The sequence below is a fragment of the Daphnia carinata genome, chromosome 4, assembly GCF_022539665.2.
Source record: "Daphnia carinata strain CSIRO-1 chromosome 4, CSIRO_AGI_Dcar_HiC_V3, whole genome shotgun sequence".
Classification (NCBI taxonomy): Eukaryota; Metazoa; Arthropoda; class Branchiopoda; order Diplostraca; family Daphniidae; genus Daphnia; species Daphnia carinata.
The window spans coordinates 3,733,189-3,754,885 of record NC_081334.1 but is presented as its reverse complement, the minus strand read 5'-3'; the positions used below and the strand labels follow the sequence as shown (position 1 = coordinate 3,754,885).

At 40.6% G+C, this 21,697-nt stretch overlaps 3 protein-coding genes and 2 long non-coding RNA genes across 6 annotated transcripts; 1 reads left to right on the top strand and 4 right to left on the bottom strand.

The window, feature by feature from the left end:
• Positions 1-35: 35 nt before the first annotated feature.
• On the bottom strand, positions 36-6,181 carry LOC130694280 (uncharacterized). Its single transcript, XM_057517349.2, has 3 exons — positions 5,995-6,181; positions 1,980-2,508; positions 36-1,812 (listed from the first exon to the last, which is right to left on the bottom strand). Exons 2-3 carry the CDS (start codon positions 2,427-2,429, stop codon positions 61-63), a joined length of 2,202 nt encoding a protein of 733 aa, XP_057373332.1. The 5' UTR covers positions 2,430-2,508; positions 5,995-6,181; the 3' UTR covers positions 36-60.
• Positions 6,182-13,774: 7,593 nt separating this feature from the next.
• Positions 13,775-14,720, bottom strand: LOC130695033 (lithostathine-1-like). The gene is made up of 4 exons (XM_057518151.2): positions 14,573-14,720; positions 14,354-14,442; positions 14,157-14,274; positions 13,775-14,073 (listed from the first exon to the last, which is right to left on the bottom strand). The coding sequence occupies exons 1-4, from the start codon at positions 14,658-14,660 to the stop codon at positions 13,829-13,831; spliced, it is 540 nt and encodes a 179-aa protein (XP_057374134.1). The 5' UTR covers positions 14,661-14,720; the 3' UTR covers positions 13,775-13,828.
• LOC130695035 (uncharacterized) lies at positions 14,645-19,694 on the top strand. Of its 2 annotated transcripts, none has more exons than XR_009002247.2 (10): positions 14,645-14,733; positions 15,052-15,134; positions 15,790-15,904; positions 16,138-16,203; positions 16,268-16,367; positions 17,572-17,765; positions 17,896-17,957; positions 18,049-18,372; positions 18,486-18,690; positions 18,781-19,694. It is a non-coding gene; the product is annotated as an uncharacterized LOC130695035 (long non-coding RNA). The 2 variants fall into 2 exon arrangements; XR_009420879.1 differs by having other exon boundaries at positions 17,572-17,789.
• Positions 16,225-17,159, bottom strand: LOC130695032 (adhesive plaque matrix protein-like). The gene is made up of 2 exons (XM_057518150.2): positions 16,716-17,159; positions 16,225-16,604 (listed from the first exon to the last, which is right to left on the bottom strand). The coding sequence occupies exons 1-2, from the start codon at positions 17,113-17,115 to the stop codon at positions 16,399-16,401; spliced, it is 606 nt and encodes a 201-aa protein (XP_057374133.1). The 5' UTR covers positions 17,116-17,159; the 3' UTR covers positions 16,225-16,398.
• A 616-nt stretch (positions 19,695-20,310) lies between the features above and the next one.
• LOC130695037 (uncharacterized) lies at positions 20,311-21,219 on the bottom strand. The gene is made up of 4 exons (XR_009002249.2): positions 20,987-21,219; positions 20,702-20,929; positions 20,572-20,642; positions 20,311-20,482 (listed from the first exon to the last, which is right to left on the bottom strand). It is a non-coding gene; the product is annotated as an uncharacterized LOC130695037 (long non-coding RNA).
• Positions 21,220-21,697: the final 478 nt, after the last annotated feature.

Sequence of the window (21,697 nt, the reverse complement as noted above, 5' to 3'; positions counted from 1 at the left end):
GTTTTGTGTGTGTCTCTGCATGTTGATGTTGTCTGTTTTTTTTTTTTCTATGTCGGCTCTTTATTTCAGACGGTGAGAATGAGATGAAGAGTCTGAAGTGCTGGAGGGCGTTCGAGCTCCTCTATCGTAATCGTAATAGTCGTCGGTGACGTCTTTCAACTGGCGCCGGAGGAAGGCGATCTGAGATTCGAGACGTTGCTGTTCTCTCGTCATGGACTGGCGCCAGCGCCGCCCAGCGCCCCCGTTGTTTGTTTGCGGGTGGTAATCATCGTCCGGCCAAGCATCGAGTCGCATGACCGGAGATGTCGGTCCCGATGAACTCAAGTGTCCGGCGCAATTTTTTGCACGAACGCGTGAATTCCTTCGGCTGTTGCTGCTGCAACTCGAGACGGAAGGCGATCGCGTTGCAGCAACGGCCATCCGTTCGCAATGGCGCACGGGATGGCTGGCCCAATGGCAGTGCGGGTCCATCGGGGCCGGCGATGGAGGCCTGTCGTGTTCCGTAGTCCAATCGTCTGGAGAACAGCTGGGCTTCTGACTGCCCAGGATCCAGCAGTCGCGAGGCGGCTGGGCCGGAAGAAGCGATGGCGTTTGCGGAAGCACTCGAACACTTTGACGCTGGGCAAAACGAGGGGTGATTCCTTTACTCAGACTGTTCATGTTTTTCGGACGTCGGTTGGCGTTCCAGTCGGATGACGTCCGTCTGCTGTTGTTATCCAAGTACTCGCAATCGGAAGATTCCGAACTGGAGGACGGCGATGAGCACAAGATGGCGCTGTTCCGGCTGGAGCAGCGTCTTCGTGACGTTGGCCTTTTCCTCAATCGCCTGCGGGGCTGTTTTAAATGCGAGCCGGAAGAGAGAGAACAAGGCTGTCTGCTGATGTTGTTCTTGCCGGCCGGAAGAAGATGAAGAGCTGCAGCATCTGTTTCGTCTTGGTTCATGTTTTTCCGGCTGCATAAGAGCATTTCATCCTTCTCCAGTTGCAGGAGAATCTCTTCCGTTTGACGGATCAGCAGCGTGTACTGATCGTCGACGTCGACTTCAGTTGCGCGTCTTCGATCCACGGCCGGGCTGTATCCCGTTTTTGCTGTCTGGTGTGGCGCCACCGTCGCTACTTGCCGATGCGCTGGCTGGCCCGTTGTGCTGACGACGCGCAAATTATCCCCGTCCATCAGCAACTGGAGGGAATCGCACAATTGATCGAGTTCGTCGTTGGCCGCACAGGCGGCCATGGCCGCCGCTATGGGATCATCTGCTGGATCTTCCCCGCTGCTCACGATATCCGTTTCCTTCACGGCCGGTGGGCAGATCTCGGATAACGGAGCCTCGGGCGTCGAGTCCGTCATCCACGACGCTCGGTCTGATGTTGTTGATCCGGCCGATGTCAAACTGGTCCTCACTGGAAGCCACGGATTCGTTCGAATGGCCGGCCGCGTCCTCGGCGATTGGGTCGACGAGTTTGATCCGGACGCGTCCGCTTCCAGCGTCGATCTCCTCCATATTGGATCGAGGAGCAAAGCGGCCAGCGGTTGGTGCGGATGAAAGTTGGAATCGTACGTTCCGTCTTGACTGGGCGAGACTCCGTCGGCCGAACATCCCGTCGAGTAGGCCGACTCTGGCGAGGATAGCGAAGGGGCATTGATCCGCCTTCCGGCTGATTCGTGATGAAAATCGCCCGTTCCAATCGAAGATCCCGTCGTATTGGCTTTGCTGGACGAAAGGGATCCATCACGATCGGTCCGTCCTATTCCGCTTTCATCGGCAAAACTCTTTGACGTCCAATCACTTCCAGTTGGCGAAGGTTCTCCATTCTGCCATTTTTATTTAAATAAATAAAAAAAACAAAAAAACAAAGATGGTAATAAGCTTTGGCAATCTCTTTGTGTTCCATGCCATCACGCTCTGATAATGAATGATGCATGAAAATGTTTACATATTTCCTAGAAAAATGGAGCTGGATAATGAAGTAAAAAGGAACCTGCTGAATGATGGTGGAACAGTGGGAAGATGGCGGCGAAAGGGGCGGTTCGATTGGTCTTTGCGGTACAGGAGGAGGATGAATTTTCGTATTCCAGGCCAACATGACTGGACTGCGTGTCCATGACGGATGTTGATGTCTGAGATGACAAGGCGATGCGTGCTGGTTCTCTCTGAAATCGTTCTGAAGCCGGATGACCAATCCGGCATTGCTGCGGCCGCTTGTGGAGCATAGTGGGACAGCTGGAACAAGATTGACGAGTCCAGAAGCTGGATGAGCGATCCTATCAGCTGGCGACAATTCTTTGTAACTGCCTGTGCTGTTACTACCCGAACCGTGGAATGCGGATGTGCATTTTTTATTACTCGTGCTCGTACCACTACTTCCGGAGGAGGATTTCTTCCGCGTCAGATGCGATTCCATCCACGATTTGAGCTTACTGCTCAACATTTTCGTATTTTTTTTTTTTATTTTTTTTTTTAATATGATCTTTTTCTTCCTCCAGGCGATGTTATCCTTCAACTCATTCCTACGGAAGCCGGAAAGAAAAGGGGGAGGAAAAAAAATGTTTATTTTTCAATCATGGCGTCTTGCTCGCACGGATAAATAAGAAAATTGGATGGAAGCCCTGAACATTTATCGACCTGATCGATCGTTCGCAAACAGCACAAGTCAAATTGCATCCATCTCAATATCCTTTCAACCCTCTCTCTCTCTCTCTCTCGCATTATGGAGGCAGTGGGAATCAGCTGACAAGGATGACATGTTCTTTTAAATCCCATCTGTACAAATCACGTTTCATCAACTCGTCGAATCAAAGGTAACTACAATTCTAGTTTGGATTCAACTTGCATTTAAAGACCCCGTTAAAACACGTTCTACAGCGTTGCCATTATTGAAACTCCGAAAAGAGACACACAAACATAAATGGAAGTATTTTTTTCTTTTTAAGGCCGTCTTATGTTTGTGCTCTGAATTCAATGGGCCGGGTTGCGGTTATAATAACCCCGGCGTGTGCCCTGCGTTCGTGCTTAGACTACACACACATATTCATCGGCTGCAAAACAAAAGAAAAAGAATTCCTTTTCTTTTTCAGGGAGGGGGGGCCTTTACACAAAAGAAATGATGTCTACCATAAGGAGATGTACAAAATGGAGGCCTTTAGACATTTTCGGGTACATCTTATGCAAATTCAAAGTTTATTTTCAAAAAAAAAAAAAAAAATATAGTCATCTGTATTTTTTTTTTTTTATTCAAATCCACTTGACACAGGAGACTCTCTTTTTTTTTGGCATCGTGACCCGCTACCAGATGCCAAACTGCGTATTGATCGATATTTTGAAAGACTTGTGAGAAAAGGAAGAGGCTGTGTGTGTGTGACTCATCGTTGAAGCTCGCCCTTTAATAGATCGATTTCGCTCAGGTGAAATTGCATTTACTGTGAAGGGCATGTGTGTAATTCGATTTTTACGTCTCTGTGCTACCCTATATAGATTGTCTTTGAGTAGCGATCAAACGGATGGCCAAGAGCGGAGAGAGAGTTATGGGTCCCGCTGATTGCCCAATGACGTCACTCCCCAATCGATCAGCCATCCCTTGCTTTTTTTTTTTATTCACTTTCTACGTGCACTATGTCCTTTTTTTTTTTTTACATGTTCGCTCCCGGAATATTTCACGCATCATAGAAGGAAAAAAAAAAAAATTGGGACCGACGTCTTCGTCTGATTGTACAATAACAACTTTCTCTGTTTTTGTTTTTGGCGCAGATTCTTGGAGACCCCGGGACGGGGGGAGCCAGTCAAGGATATCATTTAACATAGATGTAAGTCTATGGGGTGGAGCGTGAAAATTGTGTCGGCTATGATTATCACGCTAGTCTGTAAATCAATCCCGTGATGTTTTAGAAAATTGGACAACAACACGAAAGGGACTCTTGTATCCTTTAAGAAACTAGAGCACATTCGTTTGTTTCCCGCAAGGCATTTTTTTTTTTTTTTTTTTTTGCTTTGTTAACTGTCGATTTTTATTTAAAACGTGTCATTGTAATCTGTTGACAGGCTGCGATGGGTACCGCAACTACGAAATGATATAACTTGAGACCGTACAAGAAAGAGGTAACCCGATCCATAAAGAGCAACGTACCGTGTCAAATTCTTTATTTAAAATGTTTTTTTTTTTGTAAATTTTAGATTTTGGAACGACGAATATGGCCAACAAAAAGGGGAATTGTGATATGGGATTGGCTGCTTATGATGGATGCACCAGCTGGAAGGAAAAATGGAGGATTACGAATGATCGACATCTGCATTTACACACGAAAAACGTGAGTCATGTCAAACATTTTCATTTCTTTTTAAAAAAAAAAACATGTTCCCTTCGCAACGGCCATGTTATTTCAAGTTTTGAGACATAGGCACAACGTTTTGCAAAAAAAGGCCCTTTTTTTTTTTTTTCGTCTTCTAAAGAATCGGTGGCCTTCTCACATGACTCGTGTATTTGTTAGTGTTTCTTATATTTATCCATTTTCTCTTTTTTATTCCCGTTTTTTTGTGCGTGTCCTTCCAATCGGGTCAAGGCATTTTCTTCTCTACTAGGCTAACACACAGAGCTTGACCAACACTACCATATTAGCACGTTAACATGTTTCTTTCGCTATCACACATGTACGCGCTGCTGGTTTGATGTTCCTTGAGCTTCTTCTGCTTTTATTTTATTCAAACAAGAGGAAAAGGTTAAACTGATTTATTGTTTTTGGCCTTTTCAAAGAACGTCGCCAGGATAGTTTATGCAAATTTAGTTCTATAAACCGTTTCTTTTTTTTTGTCTGTGTGTCCCACAACGAAAGAAATATGGTCAAAAAAAAAAAAAAAAAAAGAATTTTTAATTCATAATTAGCGGATGGAAAAATGGTTTCTCTCGACATTGGCGGGGGGGGGGGACACGAAAACAATGCTATTCCATTTATTTCAACTATTTCAACGTGATTGTTATAGTCCTTGCAAAGCGGCTGCAATTTAAAATTCTAAACGCGCTCACCTGCTCCATCATTTGAAAGAGAGAAAAAAAAAAAAAAAAAAAGGCCTTGATATTCTGCCCGTCTGTTTTAATTCACGAAAAAAAAAAATCTCTCACGGCACCGAGTCCCGCCAATTTTGGTCCGTTCATTGCAACGCTCCGATCGTCATTTTTGATTGTTCGATTTTTTTTTCATTTTGAAACCACCGGCGCCACATGTCCTAAATGGATTTGTGTGTCCGTCTAAAATGGGGATCTCATTGTGTCTCACCATCCCCCCGCCGTTTTTATGTCGTCTGCTCTTTTGACTTTGATTGAAACGCAAAACCTTCGATTTCCCTATACGAGGACGCAATACTTCAGAAAATCCAGACCATCCAAAAAGAACAATGGCCCTGACTCGATTTGTTTCAAAACTTTAAATGGAGGGGGACCCTATTTGCAAAGCGAAAACGATGCAATGCATAAACAGAAAATGTTTAGCAAAATGAAGCTGATTATTCACGCGTGTCAAAGATTTTGATCTTCTATGTCTCTAGACTTTAGCTCTATTTTTTTTTGATGGCACAAACTTTCATGAATAATCATATTCATTCTGAGACGTCGTATTTAAAAAAAAAAAAACAGGGGGAGGAAATGTAATAATAGTAAAAAGAAAGAGAGGGATCATATCCCGAGGAAAACGAGTAAGGGAAACTGGCTACACATGTAATAATAACGGACCCCAGCCGCGAACCTCATCTCTCACATATTTATCGGAATCAGCCGAGCGTGAATCAGTCCATACGTGCAACAACTCTCATATATATATATATATATATCCTCAGTGTGTGTGTGTGTGTGTTCAGGTCACTAACCCTCTCTCTCTCTCTTATATTTCTGCCTCTTTTTTTTTTTTCAAACGAAAATTTAATTTTGTTTTTATTGATTTTGTTTTCCGCTTATAATTGCCATTGGTGGGAATTTTAAAAGCAATTAACGAGCGAATTATGAATCTTACCTTGTTTGGGGCGTTATGCTAGAATTCCTCCTTCTGCGAATGTAAACACTTAAAATATCTTCAAAATTGGCAACGTTTCTTTTTTTTCCGCACTTTGTTGTTTAGAGAATGTCGTTGTGCTCGATCGTTTTGGAAAACATGGGAAAAGAGGAATGAAAAGAAAAACACGCCCGCTCTCGTGAACGGACGTGAGCCAACTGACTGCAGTCGTGTTCTTCTGGTTCGCCTTCCCGTTCATACAAAAGAAACCCTTCGGGGGCCTTCACGATGGCGTCAGCTTTAATGTAAGGCTCCCCCTCCCCCCTTTGAAAAAAGGCTTTTTTTTCTTTCACGAGTTCTTTATTCTGAATGTGTACAAAACACAAGTAAAAGTAAGTCTTAAAAAAGCCTCAATTTTTTTTTTTTTAGCCCTTGCGTGAATAAGTTGCGGAATCAAGTTGCCGAAACCCATCGTCTCTGGAGATACCCCCTCCTTTTTTTTTATTATTATTATTGCATTCTTCGCTATCGTATCTAACCTAAAAATAACAACGAAAAAAAAAAAAAAAAATAGGCGCATTCACACACACACACACACACGCGCTGTTAAGTTTTGGCCAATCAGCCTTTTGTTGAAGAGGCCATTTTCGCTTTATTTATAGACGTCGTCTGCTCTGCGCAATTCTTCATACAATAGAAAGTTGGTCTCTTTTCGATTTCCATTTTTCCCGTGAAAACGAGAGTAAAATTCGAAACGCTCTGTTTTTCTTTTTATTAGCTCAGGCATGTTTGAATGTTAATGCAAACGTTGACGTGTTGAATAGGCCTCTAATCACACACAGACTCTATTTCGCTCTTCACGTTAACGGCTGCACATTTTTTTTTTTTTTTTTTTTCTTAAGCCGGGGGTAATATCGATTTCAACACTAGACCAGGGCGCAAGTGTTAAAAACATTTTCTTTGTGTGTTTCATGGCCGTAATTTAGCGCTTATGGGTGAGACGAGATTTGTATAGGCCGCTCCTCTTATATCGGTCGATAATCAAGTCTTCTGATGTCCGCACCTTTTTCGGTTGAAGGTTTTTTGAAAGGATTTTCTATTTTTTTTTTTTTTCTATAAAGTTGAAATGATTTACACGCCAAAAAAAATGGCTTCTTGCCACTCACGTTAAATGTTACGTCAAAACGCGGGAGAGAGACGATAGGTTTACAACCAGAGGGAAAATGAAGTTCGATTGTTAAGGGATTTTGAGAGTGTAACTTTTTTTTTTTTTTTTTTTTAAATCGGATTATCGAGTACTTGAATCCAATTGTTAGATCGAAAGTTTTTTTTTGTTTTTTGTTTTTTTCTGTTATTGTTGTCTCTAAAGTTGTGGAAAAGTTTTCCCTTTTTCCGGAAGATAAAACATAACGGAAACATTTCCAATAGACAAAAACAAGTTTGCACAATTCTTTTATTTTTATTTTCTTATCAATAATAATCTCTATAAGAAAAAGAAAAATGCTTCCGGCTTTTGGTAGAAATTGTGCCACATGTGTAATAGCCAACAAACTTGGATGCGGGCTTTTGTTTTGTTTTTTCTATAGTTGGTAATCCATTCGGCCGTTTGGAGAAGCGCATCCCGTGAACGCGTGATCCGCCCGCGGAACAACACACCAATCAATCCCGGGGCCAGCTCACGAATATTATGCACAGTGGGTACATGTAACAATGGTTGATACATACACCTCTACATACAGCCCTTTTTTTCTCATTCGTTATAGGTTGTGAATCCGTCCGGTTCGTTCCCGTTGACCGCCGATGGCGCTCTTTTATATATATATATATATATAGAGAGAGAGAGAGAGAGAGTTTGCGTATGGAATACGTAAAAGTGAGCGGCACCCCCTTTTTTCTCTTCAACTCATTACACATGGCACAACAAGAGGAAGGAAGAAAGAAAAAAAAAATGGACATTATCATCATCATAAATCCGCCATTAGAGACAGACAGAGAATCGCTCATTCCCGGCACATATGCCTCCTCCCTACATCGCTATATTACAACGTATATAAATAAATGCATGAGTATATTTTTAAAAAAACAACGTATTCTTCTTCTCACATATCCATAATTGGCTAATTTTTATTCATTTCTTTTTCAGGCTCTAGAGTTCGGAGTCCATAACTGGATCGACGTATTAAACAGGGCATGTATATATTTTACGTTTAAAAATGAAATGGAATTTCTTTTGACCGGTTGAAATTGTCTTATTAGGAGAGCAGCGGCCGGATGATGACAAGGCCTCCAGATATGTTTGCACGAGTCATTCATCAGTTTCGAATGACGTTGACAGGGCCAGCTGCTGAGGCCGCAAAAGCCAAAAAGCTTGGCCGCCATCCTTTATTTTTTATGAGTACACACACGAAGAATAATAGAAGCCAAATGTGTTATCGATCGATTCGCAGAGCGACAGAGCGTGCAGCCCTCCGACGACAATGGACATGACACAAAATGATGAAGTTAAGTTTTTTTTAAAAAAAGGTCCTATTTTTATATATATTTATTTAAGGCGATCCTCTTTATTCTTGGTCATTTGTATGCTAGGATTTTTTTAAAAAACATTTCCTCACGTTCGCCAAGAAAACGACAGGAATCTTGTCGTCATGACAACATGTAAACAATTTTATTTCTGCTTTCATTTTTTTTTTTAGATTTGAAATAATGGACAAATCATTTTTGAATTTTTTCCTATAGGCTGTTGGGAGAGAAAGGTTCTGAACAAACGGATTCCGATTAAAAGCTGTAGACTCTACAATTCCGCGTTACGTGCTCGTTCATCATTCCGTCACAGCAGTTTTCGTATGCGGATGCCCAAAAAAAGCATTTCGAAATACGGCCACAGAAAAATCTAGGCCTTTTTGCGCCAAAACACTCGGACATTGATGCATTTCTAAGTAGGTAAAAAAAAAAAACTCTACACGAAATATTTTCTTTCTTGATGTTTGAATTTCATTTTGCGCCATTCGTTCCGTGTGTTGAGACGGTAGGTGTCTGTGTTTTGCCTCGCCTATAGAGTAGCTAATAGTTATGCGCTCGATGGAAGCAGGCCCCTTCTATAGCTGTATCGTCTCATTTGCATATTTCACGACATGCTCGGGCGAAAAGCCAAGCCCCTTTCACACACTCGTGTGTACGATCATCATTTGTACAACTACACTTGCAAAGTTCAAGGCACCAAAAATGTTATTCCGAGAAAGAAGAAACGTTTGTAATGACCGTCTGTGTGTAGGCTTTTCACAACGGTCCTTGTTGTACTCGTATTATAGATGAGGCCATCACAAAAAATGTAAGCGGTAACTCAATTCCTCCCCGACGTCCGTCGCGACAGATGAAATCACCCACAGCTGTTTTTGGGTAGGTTGGTACTTTCTCTCGGATCATCCCCCCTGCCCGATAAGGACATTTTACATTCAAGAAGAACAAAATAAAAGCTTGTTGTACGTAGGATCGACCTTAAAACCCCCTGTTGATATTCACGTGGTTTGAGGAAGAAGAAAGGGACGAATTGCTTTTCTTTTTTTTTTTTTTTCCCCAATTTTTGATGTACGTCGTCGAATCGAGTACATTGTTTACATCCACCCAAATTGATAGACTCATTAATCATGCGATGAATGGAAAAAGAAGGGGGGGGATTGAGGTTGAAATTCTAATTACAAGTCTGCTACAATGTGTGAGCGCCTTCTGGGTGGTGGGGCTGTAACAATAAGAATAGCTGGCGTGTTTCTATTTTGCTGATGCCACACGATCGATAATTTCCCCTTCCCTTTAAAAATTATTACATACACATTTCTCGCGCTTGTCTTTTTTTTTTTTTTTTTTTTTTTCTTATTTCAGGATTACCTTTTTTTTTACGTTTGGAACATCGTCCTTCAGTGGGATTTTTCAAATTCCTGGCAGCGGTGGCGCTGATGTCGTTCATGTTGTACAACGTCGAGGAGCTACCGCGAGATTCTTATATGGCCGGTAATAAAAAAAAAGGTCCCCCTTTTTTCCCTTATTTAAAACTTAACATTTCCATTTTGGAAACATTTTGGAGAAATAATAATAAAAAATAAAAAAAAACCATTTCCGTGTTTTTGAACCGGTTAGACGCTGACGCTGTCTAGCCCAAACGAATAAAAATCTTTTTCTTCTTTGTGTAGGATATGACGTTCCAAAAAGTCTGTGGCGGAGAATGTGTGTTCCATGACATTTTCCAGAAAAGAAAAAAAATGGATCTCGACCAGAACACAATGAGGTAAGGAATTGTTTGTTTTGTTATATCATTTTGAAAAAAGGGGGAAAAAGAAGATGGTGGTGAAGCACATCGTCGATAGACAAAAACTGTACAAGAGGAGGTCTTGTTTATAGAGCGCTCTAGGCCATTGATATAAATCAGTATTCCAATGACTTGGATACATACAATGTCGGCAGAGATTCTTCCATGAAAATCTCCCACATAGCATATCAACTATATCATCACGAAATAGGATAGCGAAAGGGAAAAAAAAGATATCCGACTTTTTTTTTTTGTTTGTTTATTTTGCTTTTCGACGTGGAACCTAATTTTCTATTTAAAAATATACAACGTTTATTGCGTATAGAGATAATACGCAAGATGTTCCACAGTCTCCACATCTTCTTGCGGTGGGGGGTCGCTACTGGCCGAATTTCAAAGAAAAAATACGAACTTTTTCCTTTCGTTTTTATAAACAAAAAGGGAAAAAAAATGTGTTTTTCTTTTTGTTTCTGTGTTTTCTTACCTTGGCCGTCCCGTGCGCTATGGATCAGGGTCCCCCTTTTTTCTATTTCAATTTAATTTATTCCCCCCAAGGCGCGTTCGTCGTCGTGCAATCTCGTGCGTAGTAGTTCAACAACGTGAGTCAATATTACGTGGCGTCTTTCTTGTTATTTTATTTTTATTTTAAATATTTTGTTTTTTATTTTCTTTCCTTTTCGTTCTTTTTATTTTTTGATTTGCATTCCCCCCTTTCCCTTTTTTGGCTCTCGAGCGTTTTGTTTATCTTCTCCCACACGCATTTTCAATGATACTATCACAACAAAAACAAGATTTTTTTTTTTTCTTTTTTCATTTTATACGCCATGTCCAAAAAAAGAAAGAAAGGAAGAGAAGCCTTGGTATTAAAAAATCATTTTTGCGGATTCGTTCGTTCGCTTTTCTCACGGGCGGATATCCTTTTTATAACGCCCCCGTCCCCAATCGCGCGCTCTATGGTGTTTTTCAAAAAAAAAATTTTGTTTATGGCTCCAATAATGACCTTTGATCCAATTAAGAATTTATCCATTTAAAAGAACTGTACATCAGCCGAAAAATATTTGAAATTTTTTTTTTCCCGCGCTGAAAAGGAAAAAAACAAAACAATTTTAAATGGAAATTAAATTACTGGCAGTTGCCTGTAATTTTTTTTTTCGCCTGTTCGATTCTCGTAAAATGATATATTTTGATTTTATGGACGTTGTTAAAGTGTTTTTTTTTTTTTTTCATTTTCGTTTTATGTTTAAGTGACAAACGGGATGCCATCAACGAGTCGATCCTGATCGATGTCGGTGATTTGCGCACAGCCAAATTGCGAGAGAGGGTCTTAAAATCCCGCGGGAAATATTCATGGGTGAGATGCATATTATGTACCGGATCTGGTTAAGTCCTCCCATCGCACTCGTAGAGAATGATGGCGTTGAGGCCCTGTGCATAATAACTTTTTGTGGCTAAGGTCACAAGTATTGACTATTTGCCGTTTCCCCTTCTTTTTTTTTCTTTTTTACGAGCGTTTGCTGATTATCTAGCAATTTTACGACAAGGCCTGGCTGTAGTTAATAATAAAGAGTAGTCGGTAGTAAATAAATAATATTTATATCTTTAAATATTATTTATTAATAAATTCACGCTCTCCTACGCATTTAGAGAAAGTTTGCCATTAATGGCCAGATGGCATGCAAAAAAGGATTCGTTTTATTGACGCTAGATGGCTATGAAGATTTTGGGGAAAGTGAATGGTGAAAAAAGAATAAATCCTTGGAATTTCGTATTCAAAATGAGCGTGATGTGGACGTGTAGGAAAATGTTTAGATCACGAAGAGTTGAAGTAGACCATTGGGCTTATGTCTCAAAAAGTGTAATGACTAGTTTTGCTAACCACGTGTTTGGTATTCGTGATCATAGTTATTTGGTAAGAAACGGGAAATTATTTTGCCAGGAGAATGCACTGCACGGTCTGCGAACACGTGTGTCATGTAAAAAGTAGATACACAAAGTCTTACCAATGTTTTGGTATTAATTCACCCTTCAGAATTTTTGATTACAATGAAAACTGATAACTTGAATGGCAACATGTATTGGCTTTCCTAATTAGATTTCATTAATTTAATTTCCAGGTCAGCACATTTCCATCTTTTAAAGAGAGAACTTCAAATCCTGATGGAGCCGTCCATGATGAGTTAGGGACACTTCCATGACAAGTAATGTAACACAAATTTATCACCTCAGCAATTTAAGGTAGTTGATTTATAGTGCAGCTATCCTACCAGTAAAAGAAGAAACAGCAGTTGAATCAGATATTGGTAACCCTAATTCTTCATCGGTCATTAAACTGGTGCAGGATAATGGTGTTTCTCATGCATGTCATTCGTCATACAACATATTCTGCTCTTTAAACTGTTCCAGACTCTCCTATTACCACCTACCATGTTTTGCCTTCTTTGGTTAAGGTGTAAAAACATTACAGAAACTTGTTCGGCTGTGTTTTGCTCATCAGCATACGTCCGAACGGGAAAAAAAATGGGATGAACTGACGGCCGCACATTTACTTATTCATAAGGTAAATTTTGATCTAATCTCGCTCAGGCTTTTAATCACGATTTGCTTGGTATGTTTTGTATTCACACGGTTGCTACAAGTTAACTGACGAGCAGGAATTTCGTAATTGATTCGATATTGATGGATAAGAAACGTTGGAACGCAACAGTTACATGTTACAAACTAACGGTTTTAATTCCTTTCTCTTTTTTGCTTTATTTTTCAGCTGATTTACTGGTTGCGCCAGTTTAGCCCATGGCAATAAAAGCTTCTGTTGTGCTTGCCGTTGGATGAAATCGATTGATACGCCGCTGTCGTGACAATGGAAATTCTGAATTTATCATCGCCGAAATCTCGTCTGAACACGCAACACCCAGACATCGTTCGAGGTGCGTAATTATTTACAATGTTATCACTTTCTTTGATCTTCATTGGTCCCGGTCGCGTAGGAATCCGGTTAGATGAGTTTTACATTTGATTTCAGTTGAGTGCGTCCTATTCAGCGACAAGTAGGATATTCATTAATCTACTGTCTAGCATCTGTTAATTTTTCGAGATTTATAAACCTAGTTCAACGAAATTTTCGTCTGCTTAAACGTGAAGAAAATCATGTCGTTGACTTTGAGTAATCGAGCTGGGGTACTTAAACGCTTTTTACGAAAAAAATGCGAAGCTCCTCCTTTTTGTCTCAATAGGATTGAAGTAGTGCCAATTCAGTACGAATTGCAATTCTGTCACGTTCGTCAGTTATGACACGTCCCATTGAATGGATTCTGCCACTCGATAGTGGATCTTCACGTCCTTTTTTTTTTTTTAAGTTACGTTCTCCACTTGAATTTTATTGTTTCATTTTTCTTTTCTGCTTGGGCACCCGAAGCTTGCGCCATCGTTTGTCTTTCAGTGCAACTCGATGCCCCTACAAGACCGCTTGTCGTTTGAACTGTGCTGTACAAAAACTCGACGTCATTGATGTGCAAGAAGTGGTTTAATAGTCGTTTTAGTTTGGGGTTTTTAATTCAGTTAATATGATTCGCAAATAAACCCGTAAGAGTGATCGCAAGGGTAATCCCACCAGTAGCCGTATTCGTAGTAGTAGCCAAAATAAAAATAGACGCAATAACCTGGTTTGTTGAAGCCAGGTTCTCCCACATACCAATTACTGTAATTGAATGGCTGAAACGGTTCGACAGAAGCCCATTCCCATTGTCCGTTTAAAATGTTTCCAGAAAATCTGCCTGAAGTCCAGTAGCTACCATCGTCCAGTTCTTTCCATTTCCAATGTACACAGTTTAAAAAAAATATTGTTATTTAAAACATAATTATTGTATCATAACAGGTGGATGTGTACCTGGATGATCTTGGCGAATGTGCTTGAAAATCATTTGGTCTTCCTCCTCGGAATCGACGCTCAGTAGAGTCATGTTTCCGCCTCTGCAAAACGCATCCGCACCACTCCAATCGGGGCGCTTCAGTATTTGGTAATGTAATAATTCAGATAAAAGTATTACGTCAAATTAATTACAAATTCTTACAAGTACTACTTACAAAATAGACGATGGAAAAACAATAACACTTGCTTCCCAAGTTCCAGCAAGGCATGCTGCTGTTGCCTTGTAGAAACTGTGGACAATATCCTAACAATAACAATCGGCAATGAGATGTATTCATACGCTTCGCCTGTGGGGTCATTCACCTGAGAGCTCATTTTATTGTAAGTTTTTCAATATTTATTTATTTTTTTTTTTTTTGAGATTTTTGTATTACCTTTCGTTTCATTCGGCGCAAAATGGCTGGCCAAACAGACAGCAATGATGGTGGCCAACAGAGTTAACTTGAAGGAGCTGCTTTTCATTTTGCGGTGCGTTCCAGTTCCAACTACTAGATTGTATGAAACTCCACAAAAAGTTGCGGAGCGGACGTGTTAGGTAGTAAAGTAAATAATCGCGTATCAGCTGATGATGAAAAAAGAAAAACACAGTCCCGTGTTGCTATTGTAAAAAAAAAAAGATAGAAGGGGACGGTTATCATATAAATATTGAGAGATAGTGTAAGTAAACCAGTTTTCTTATGGGATTTTGAAAAACAAGTTATTTAAAAGCTTTCGTTTGAACTTTACGCTTTAATGGAACTTTGTTTTTCTTTTAGTTATAGCACGTGGGAGATGAATCTGTCACGTGTTATATTTTCAATTATTAATATTAGTCGTAAATCAAATCTTGTCACTTATCTCTTTTTATTTGCAGGTGATTCTTCGAGAGTTCGTCATCTTCCCAGACGTTATTGGCCATCGCGTCTATCTCGTCTATTCAATCTCATAACAATTAAGGTAGTATTTTACCAACTTTTTTGTTGTTCTCACGCAAATGCTAGTCCTTAATAGCACAAAGAAATCCGTCAATTGTCAGAAATGCATGGGTTGGGGGGGGGGGTGGCATTTCCTCTATTTAGTGCACTCACGCAGGTGCCACTGACAGATCAATTTCCCTTTCACCGCAGCCTCATGTAAAGAAAGAAATTTATTCTTATTCAGCTTTGCGTTAAGATATCTAATCGGTTTACGTTGAATGCTTTTCGGTGTAGCCAATTTTCTCAAAATTTGGGAAAGTGCTTATACGTCAGTAGCTTTTGGCGTTGTTAGAAGTAGTGGGTCGTTTCTTATCGTCGCTTTTCATCGTTGTCTATCAGCCACAAAAAAAAAGACTCCGACTAATTGAATTAAATAGCTGCGCCAATTCTTTTTTGCTGTCAGTTAGAAAAGTGTTGTTAATTCTGTCTAGCTGTCATATTGATGTCAACGTTTCCCTTTTCGTTGATTCAATTGTCTCGTCGAAACCTGTTTAGGTTACCTGCCGTCTAAATTGCATAATCTGATCGATGCAAAAAAAAAAAAAGCTGATTCTGTTTTGAACGAGGGATCTTATCGACTTGTCCATTAGGTTTCGTAAGGAATTCAACTTTTTTTTTTTGATCGAATTACAAAGGGAGGTGGTAATTTTAATGATGTCCGAAAAAGGGATGGAGAAAACGGGACAAGGGCTCATTCGGGTGCTTCGATCGTTACAGCGGCTGGTTCGATGTTAACCACTAAAATAACAGGTACGCCATCAGTTTATTTTCTTTTAATTTGGCACATTCGATTGCGATGAAATTAGAATAGAGAAACTTTTCTGCCCAATTTGCTAACAGTTTTTGTAGTTTCAAAGTAATTCGGCCATTGTTAAGAGAAAGCTTTGTTGTTTTTTTAGATCAAACACCATAAGATCACGCAGAACACCAGTATGGGTAAACCTCAATAATATTTTTTATTGTTTATTTTTTCTCTTCTCTAGCCTATTTTTCATTCTACATGTGAAATCAAAGGAATTCATAATTTCTACCGGAGGAAAAGAAAAATGGTAAATGAGAATTGCGTTTTTATTTAAATTTCCATAATTTACAATTGTCTTCGTGTTGGAATAGGCCTGCCATGCGCTCGAGGACAATGAACATCTTAATTGGCGAAATCGAATGCATTCAAAGCTTAAAATGGTCAACAAGAAAACGTCAAATTCAACACAAGGTATATAGTTTTACAAAATATCTCTTAAATGTTAAGGTCTAAAGTGTTGAAAAGCGATGCTCTGTCTTAGAAACTCATCGAAATCGGGAAAATCGATTGGCTTATTGACGTAGCGTTCTCTTGGGCGTTTATAACTTTGAGGTACTCGTTTAAAATCGTTGTAGTAAATCGAAGGGTATTCAGGCTCCGGTAATGGAAATTTAGGCACATCGAAATGGGCCGGAGGAAAGTAAGACTGTGATGAATAAGAAGGTGATGGGTAAGAAGGTGATGGGTAAGAAGGTGATGGGTAAGAAGGTGATGGGTAAGAAGGTGATGAAGGTGACGAAGGTGACGAAGGTGACGAAGGTGACGAGTAAGAAGGTTTGCGATAAACGGTACGTGTTGGTTTGGTGTAGTAAGCTGTAGGATAGATCGATGCTGGACGTTCATAGCTTTGAATTTTCGGCGGAGAGTAAGGTGTTTGGGGATAAACGGGAGCGTACGAATCAAGGATCGAAGGTGGCTTGTTTGTTGAAGAGAGATATCTGTGAGCTGGAGCGGGAAAGTGGGGCCTCCATTCGTTGTAGTTTGAATTGGGTCGTCGGTACTTGCTTTGCCGGCTCACTATGCGATATTCACTGTATCGCCCACGATGGTAATGTTCAGCACGAATTTTTGTCTGATTCCGATGGAAAATCGGAACCCAATCGCTGTCGTTTCGTACCGCCGCAGTGCGTTTTGGCTGTGCTTTGCTTCCATCAAGCATAACAACAGCTGTGCATAAAACAGTTAACAGAATCGCAGCGAAATTCTGTGTCAAAATGTTGATAAATTAAAGGGTGTTCAGTTGAAAGCGCTTTAAGGAAACGGCTGTGGACAATCAATCAAAACTTACCTGGAAAATGAAATGTTTCATCGTGAAAACAAGTGTCAGTTTATGTATCCGTGAGAGGGTGTTTGTTTAGAGACACTTTGTTGACGTTGAAGTCGAGAACTGACTGATGAAAAGATGTGCACCTTGAAGGGGACTTATACCCCACTTTAAAGAAAAGGTGCCATCTCCTAGCATCAAATGTAGTGTCAATATTTCCCCTTCCGCGTGATCACTTGCTTTCTGGTATCGGCGTGAGAGTCTTGTTTTCTGGGCTTGTGGTGTGCGGCCACAAGCTCTTCTAATGCGCCGACTTTCAATCATATTTTTCATTGTTCTTATTTTTTTTAGATGAAGATTGTGGCCTTACTTTTGTTTTTGCGTTTTTCGATCGCTGTTGTTATCGAGAGAAATGCGCCGCAGATGGAGAAAATAGTTCACTTCGCATCACGACTAATCAACCCGAGAAAAATAAACAGGATTACGATCCGTCACGCTGCAAGGCTCATAACCACACATTGAGAAAGTGGAATTTCACTGCTTCGGTAACGGCTGTTTGCAGCAATGAAGTATTTTTTTTTTATTTCCCAAAAAAATGCATTGAACTTTCTACCAAAACAAAACAAAAATTATTTAACAGTAGATTATCAATTGTCTTATGTTTTGTCTTTTAAGATTCCTCCATCGAAGGACCCCTTGATTCCTCACAACGCCACTAGTTTAATCGTCAAGAAAAGGTTGGTCTACTATACGTTTTTTAAATATAATAATTTTACAGCTGTAGAAATAACGTGGGCTGTTGACGTCACATGGGCGACATTGAATTAGATTGCAGTCCGACATTTGCTGCTGATCTTTCACGAGTTCCCAGTCTATTATTGGGGAACTACGCCAATAAAGGATGCCTTACAGAACCCAATTTCGTTTCAACTTTTTGGCTGCGCGTCTTCTGTTACTCTTTTAACGTCCATCTCTCGTTTCTTCATCGAGGAGCGAACGATTGATATCAGTAAAAAGAAATAATTTCGAAGGATCTGCAACAAGAGCAAGAGCAGCATTATGCGGCTCAATAACGCCAAAGACAGCCCATTGCGATCCAGCACGCGCACATTCAAACAGCAGCCAATGGTCAACAGCTATAACGAACTAGAGGTACATTATCAGATTCTCTCGTCCGGACATGAATGGTGGTTGTAAAATCCCTAAAGTTCCTACTAAGTATGTGATAAACTAATGTGTCGGTTTGTTTGTTTCTATTTCATTAGAATTGATCGTGCACATTGCACAAGCGTGATTCTGGCAATGGCGAATCCGAAAAAGATAATGCTTCTCCCAGTGAGATCTGCACCATCTGCAGCCGGATCAGAGCAATGAAGATCGTCGTACGAACAGCAATGGCGTCAGCCCCGAAGCGTCTCGATCCTATGGCGTCAGTCGGCCATTGATTCCCTTCCAGCAACATCAGCAGCGGTAAAAACGAGAATTTCGTATTTTTTCTCATTTTCTTTTGGAAAATGGAAAAAAAAGAGAAGAAAATATTAATTTTACATTTTTTCAAAGGTTTCATTATCGTTGGCTCCCATTTCCCTTAAATGCCCTAAGTTGGAAAGTAAAGGAGCCTCTAATTATACCGTTAAGAAAATATTTGACACCAAACCATTCGGCTAAAGACCACCTTGCCAACTTGTACTGATTTTGTGCAACGTGGGTGTTTATGTTGTGGTAGACAATTATATATTTTTTTTTTACTGTATCGTATACCTACATAGCTATCAAAATTTCAAACTATGTGTACAAGGACAGTTATGGCATAAAGGTAGCATGCTGTCCTACAGTGCGAATGGTCTCTGGTTCGAATCCCAGAATGATTAATATTTCTGGGGTTGGTCGTTGCATGAACATTGATACAGGCGAAGGAAAATCATTTATTCATCATTATTTAAGTCCAATACTTATTCCTAAATTCACTATTAGTAACAGCAGTACTAAAGTATGTGAAATAGCTCAATGGAAGGGCATCGGCCTCAGAAGCCGAAGGTCTAGGGTTCAATACCTGCAATCGGTAAATATATATGTGTAGGAATAGAATATGTGCAATGGCTCAGTGGTTGAGCATCGGCTTCAGAAGTCGAAGGTTAAATACTCATAATCGCCAAGTGAAGCATCCCCGTGCAAACGTTAATTTTAATAATTAAAATAACGTAAAATTGCCAAATGTCTTTGTCATCTCCGATGTTTGTTCTATTGCCCGCGTTCCAGATTTATCCGTGGACGGCAGCGTCCAAGCAACATTTTCCATTCTTGGGTTCGAACCACACACCTTTCGCACTATAGGCCAGCATGCTACCGTTAAGGCATAGCTGTTCTTACGAACAATGTTTTAGATTTCGATAGCTATGTAAATAGGGACTCCGCACTAGCTTATTATAGAATGCCTACCGAAACAACATAAGGCAGCATTGGCGTAACGATATAGCATGGGACTAGTATGGTAGAATACTTGGGTTCAATCCCCAAGTCCGGCAATATTCAATGAAATAAATAATATGAAATTAAATATTGTACAAAGTATTTTATTGTCCCTCCTTCCACCCACATATCCACCACTTTACATACATTTTAATACAATATACAAAATACAATACATACACAAATACATACAACTAACTCGTTGGCTGCCACGCCACCATTTTCTACAGTCGCTACTGTCGCTATCCTAGGGATAGCGACCAAGGGGGCCGGGTAGGCCGGGCTGACACGGCGATGAGACCTTTCCGGGAACGCACACCCCCGGTCTCATCAGCCGTATCGAACAAGGGAATCCCTATGGTGCGTTGCCTGTGGGCCATTCGGCCAATCTTGGGCAGTGGCGCTGCTCCACCCCATGGCAGATAAACCATGGCGCAGAACAGCGCGGCCCGTCCCTATCAAGCTACAAAAAAAGGGGGATCAAAGTGGGTGGGTGGCAGCCAACGAGTTAATTAGATTAGCATTACATAATACGAAACAAAACAAAACAATACCACGATGAGGCGACCACGAGGTGATGAAGCCGCGATAGGGGAGGCGATGACGGAGCGACGTGCGAGGCGAATACGGGGCGACGGGCGAGGCGAAGACGGGGCGACGGGCGAGGCGAAGACGCGGCGACGGGCGAGGCGAAGACGCGGCGACGGGCGAGGCGAAGACGGGCAAGGCGAAGACGCGGCGACGGGCGAAACGAAGACGGAGTAAAACTTGAAAACAGCTTGCCGTGGCAGTTCTAAGTGATAAATACCGGGAAAAAAATGTCATTGCACGAGGAAAATCAGATTATTGTCATATTAGAAGGAAGAAGGCTATTTTACTTACGGCTGTTGTCGGAGGACTACAAAAATTGTAAAGCCAGCAATTTCGCTCAAGAAAGTAAAGGCTTGGCAGTCCTATGATGGGATTGAGTTTGAAAAGACACAATACTAGAGAAGCAAAAGACTCAAAATACCAAAAGGGATTGGTTTTGATGTCAATCTCAGTATGATGGCTGGTGGTGGTTCATCATTGGCAACAAAACATGGGGATATGCTGCATTCATCAGATGGAAACTGACTCAAGATGATGACTGGGCTAGATGGTAAGATGATACAGTGGTGTTTGATGTAAAGGATTCACTCCGCTGGTGGCCATCCCCCAGTGTCAACATCCTTTGCGTTGTAAATTTCACGAGCTAAATCTTAAAGGCAGAATAATGCCAACTGGTATACAAATGGCCACAAAACAAATCACATACCTCTCAATGAGCAATACGATAGCATGATGGAATGCTAAGATCATAGGTTGCTAACAGGGCAATCCATGGATGTTTGGGCTTGACAGCTTGCTTCGCTTACAAGATTACTCAATACATTAAACATGAACCATTTGATATGTTTCACTTCCAATCATACACAAGGATGTAAACACTCAGTAGAAGTAGTAGGTTTTGGATAACTTTCAATTGGAATTAAACACATTTAAAACAAACTTTCCAGCACAGGTTTCACAAGTCAGTCCAGGTAACAAGTCATTACAAAAACACCAGAGGCACAATGGCGCCCTCTGGTTTTTTTTCTGTAACCAAAATAAATAGCGAATTTAAAAAGAATTACAGAACTTACGGTAAAAACCAATAAAGCAATGAAAACTAGGAATTTTTACGGAAATACATGATTTGTATTTAAAATTTAACAAGGATGTTTACCGTTGCTCTTTACACGCATGGCCGACCAATTTTTTTATTTTAGGATTTTTTGAATTTTTAGGTTAAAAAATGGGTCTTTCACATTTTTGTTTAAATTGGTATTTGAAATTTCTTACCTGCTGTTTCTGCAGTCAAATAGCTGCACATACTCACCGGACTGTTAACCATTCCTTGTGTTATGTCGATTTAGAAATGAAGAAACAAAATGGGGGCATTACGGCAAAAAAAAAAACGTAACACCAGAGAATCAGTTGGCGACCG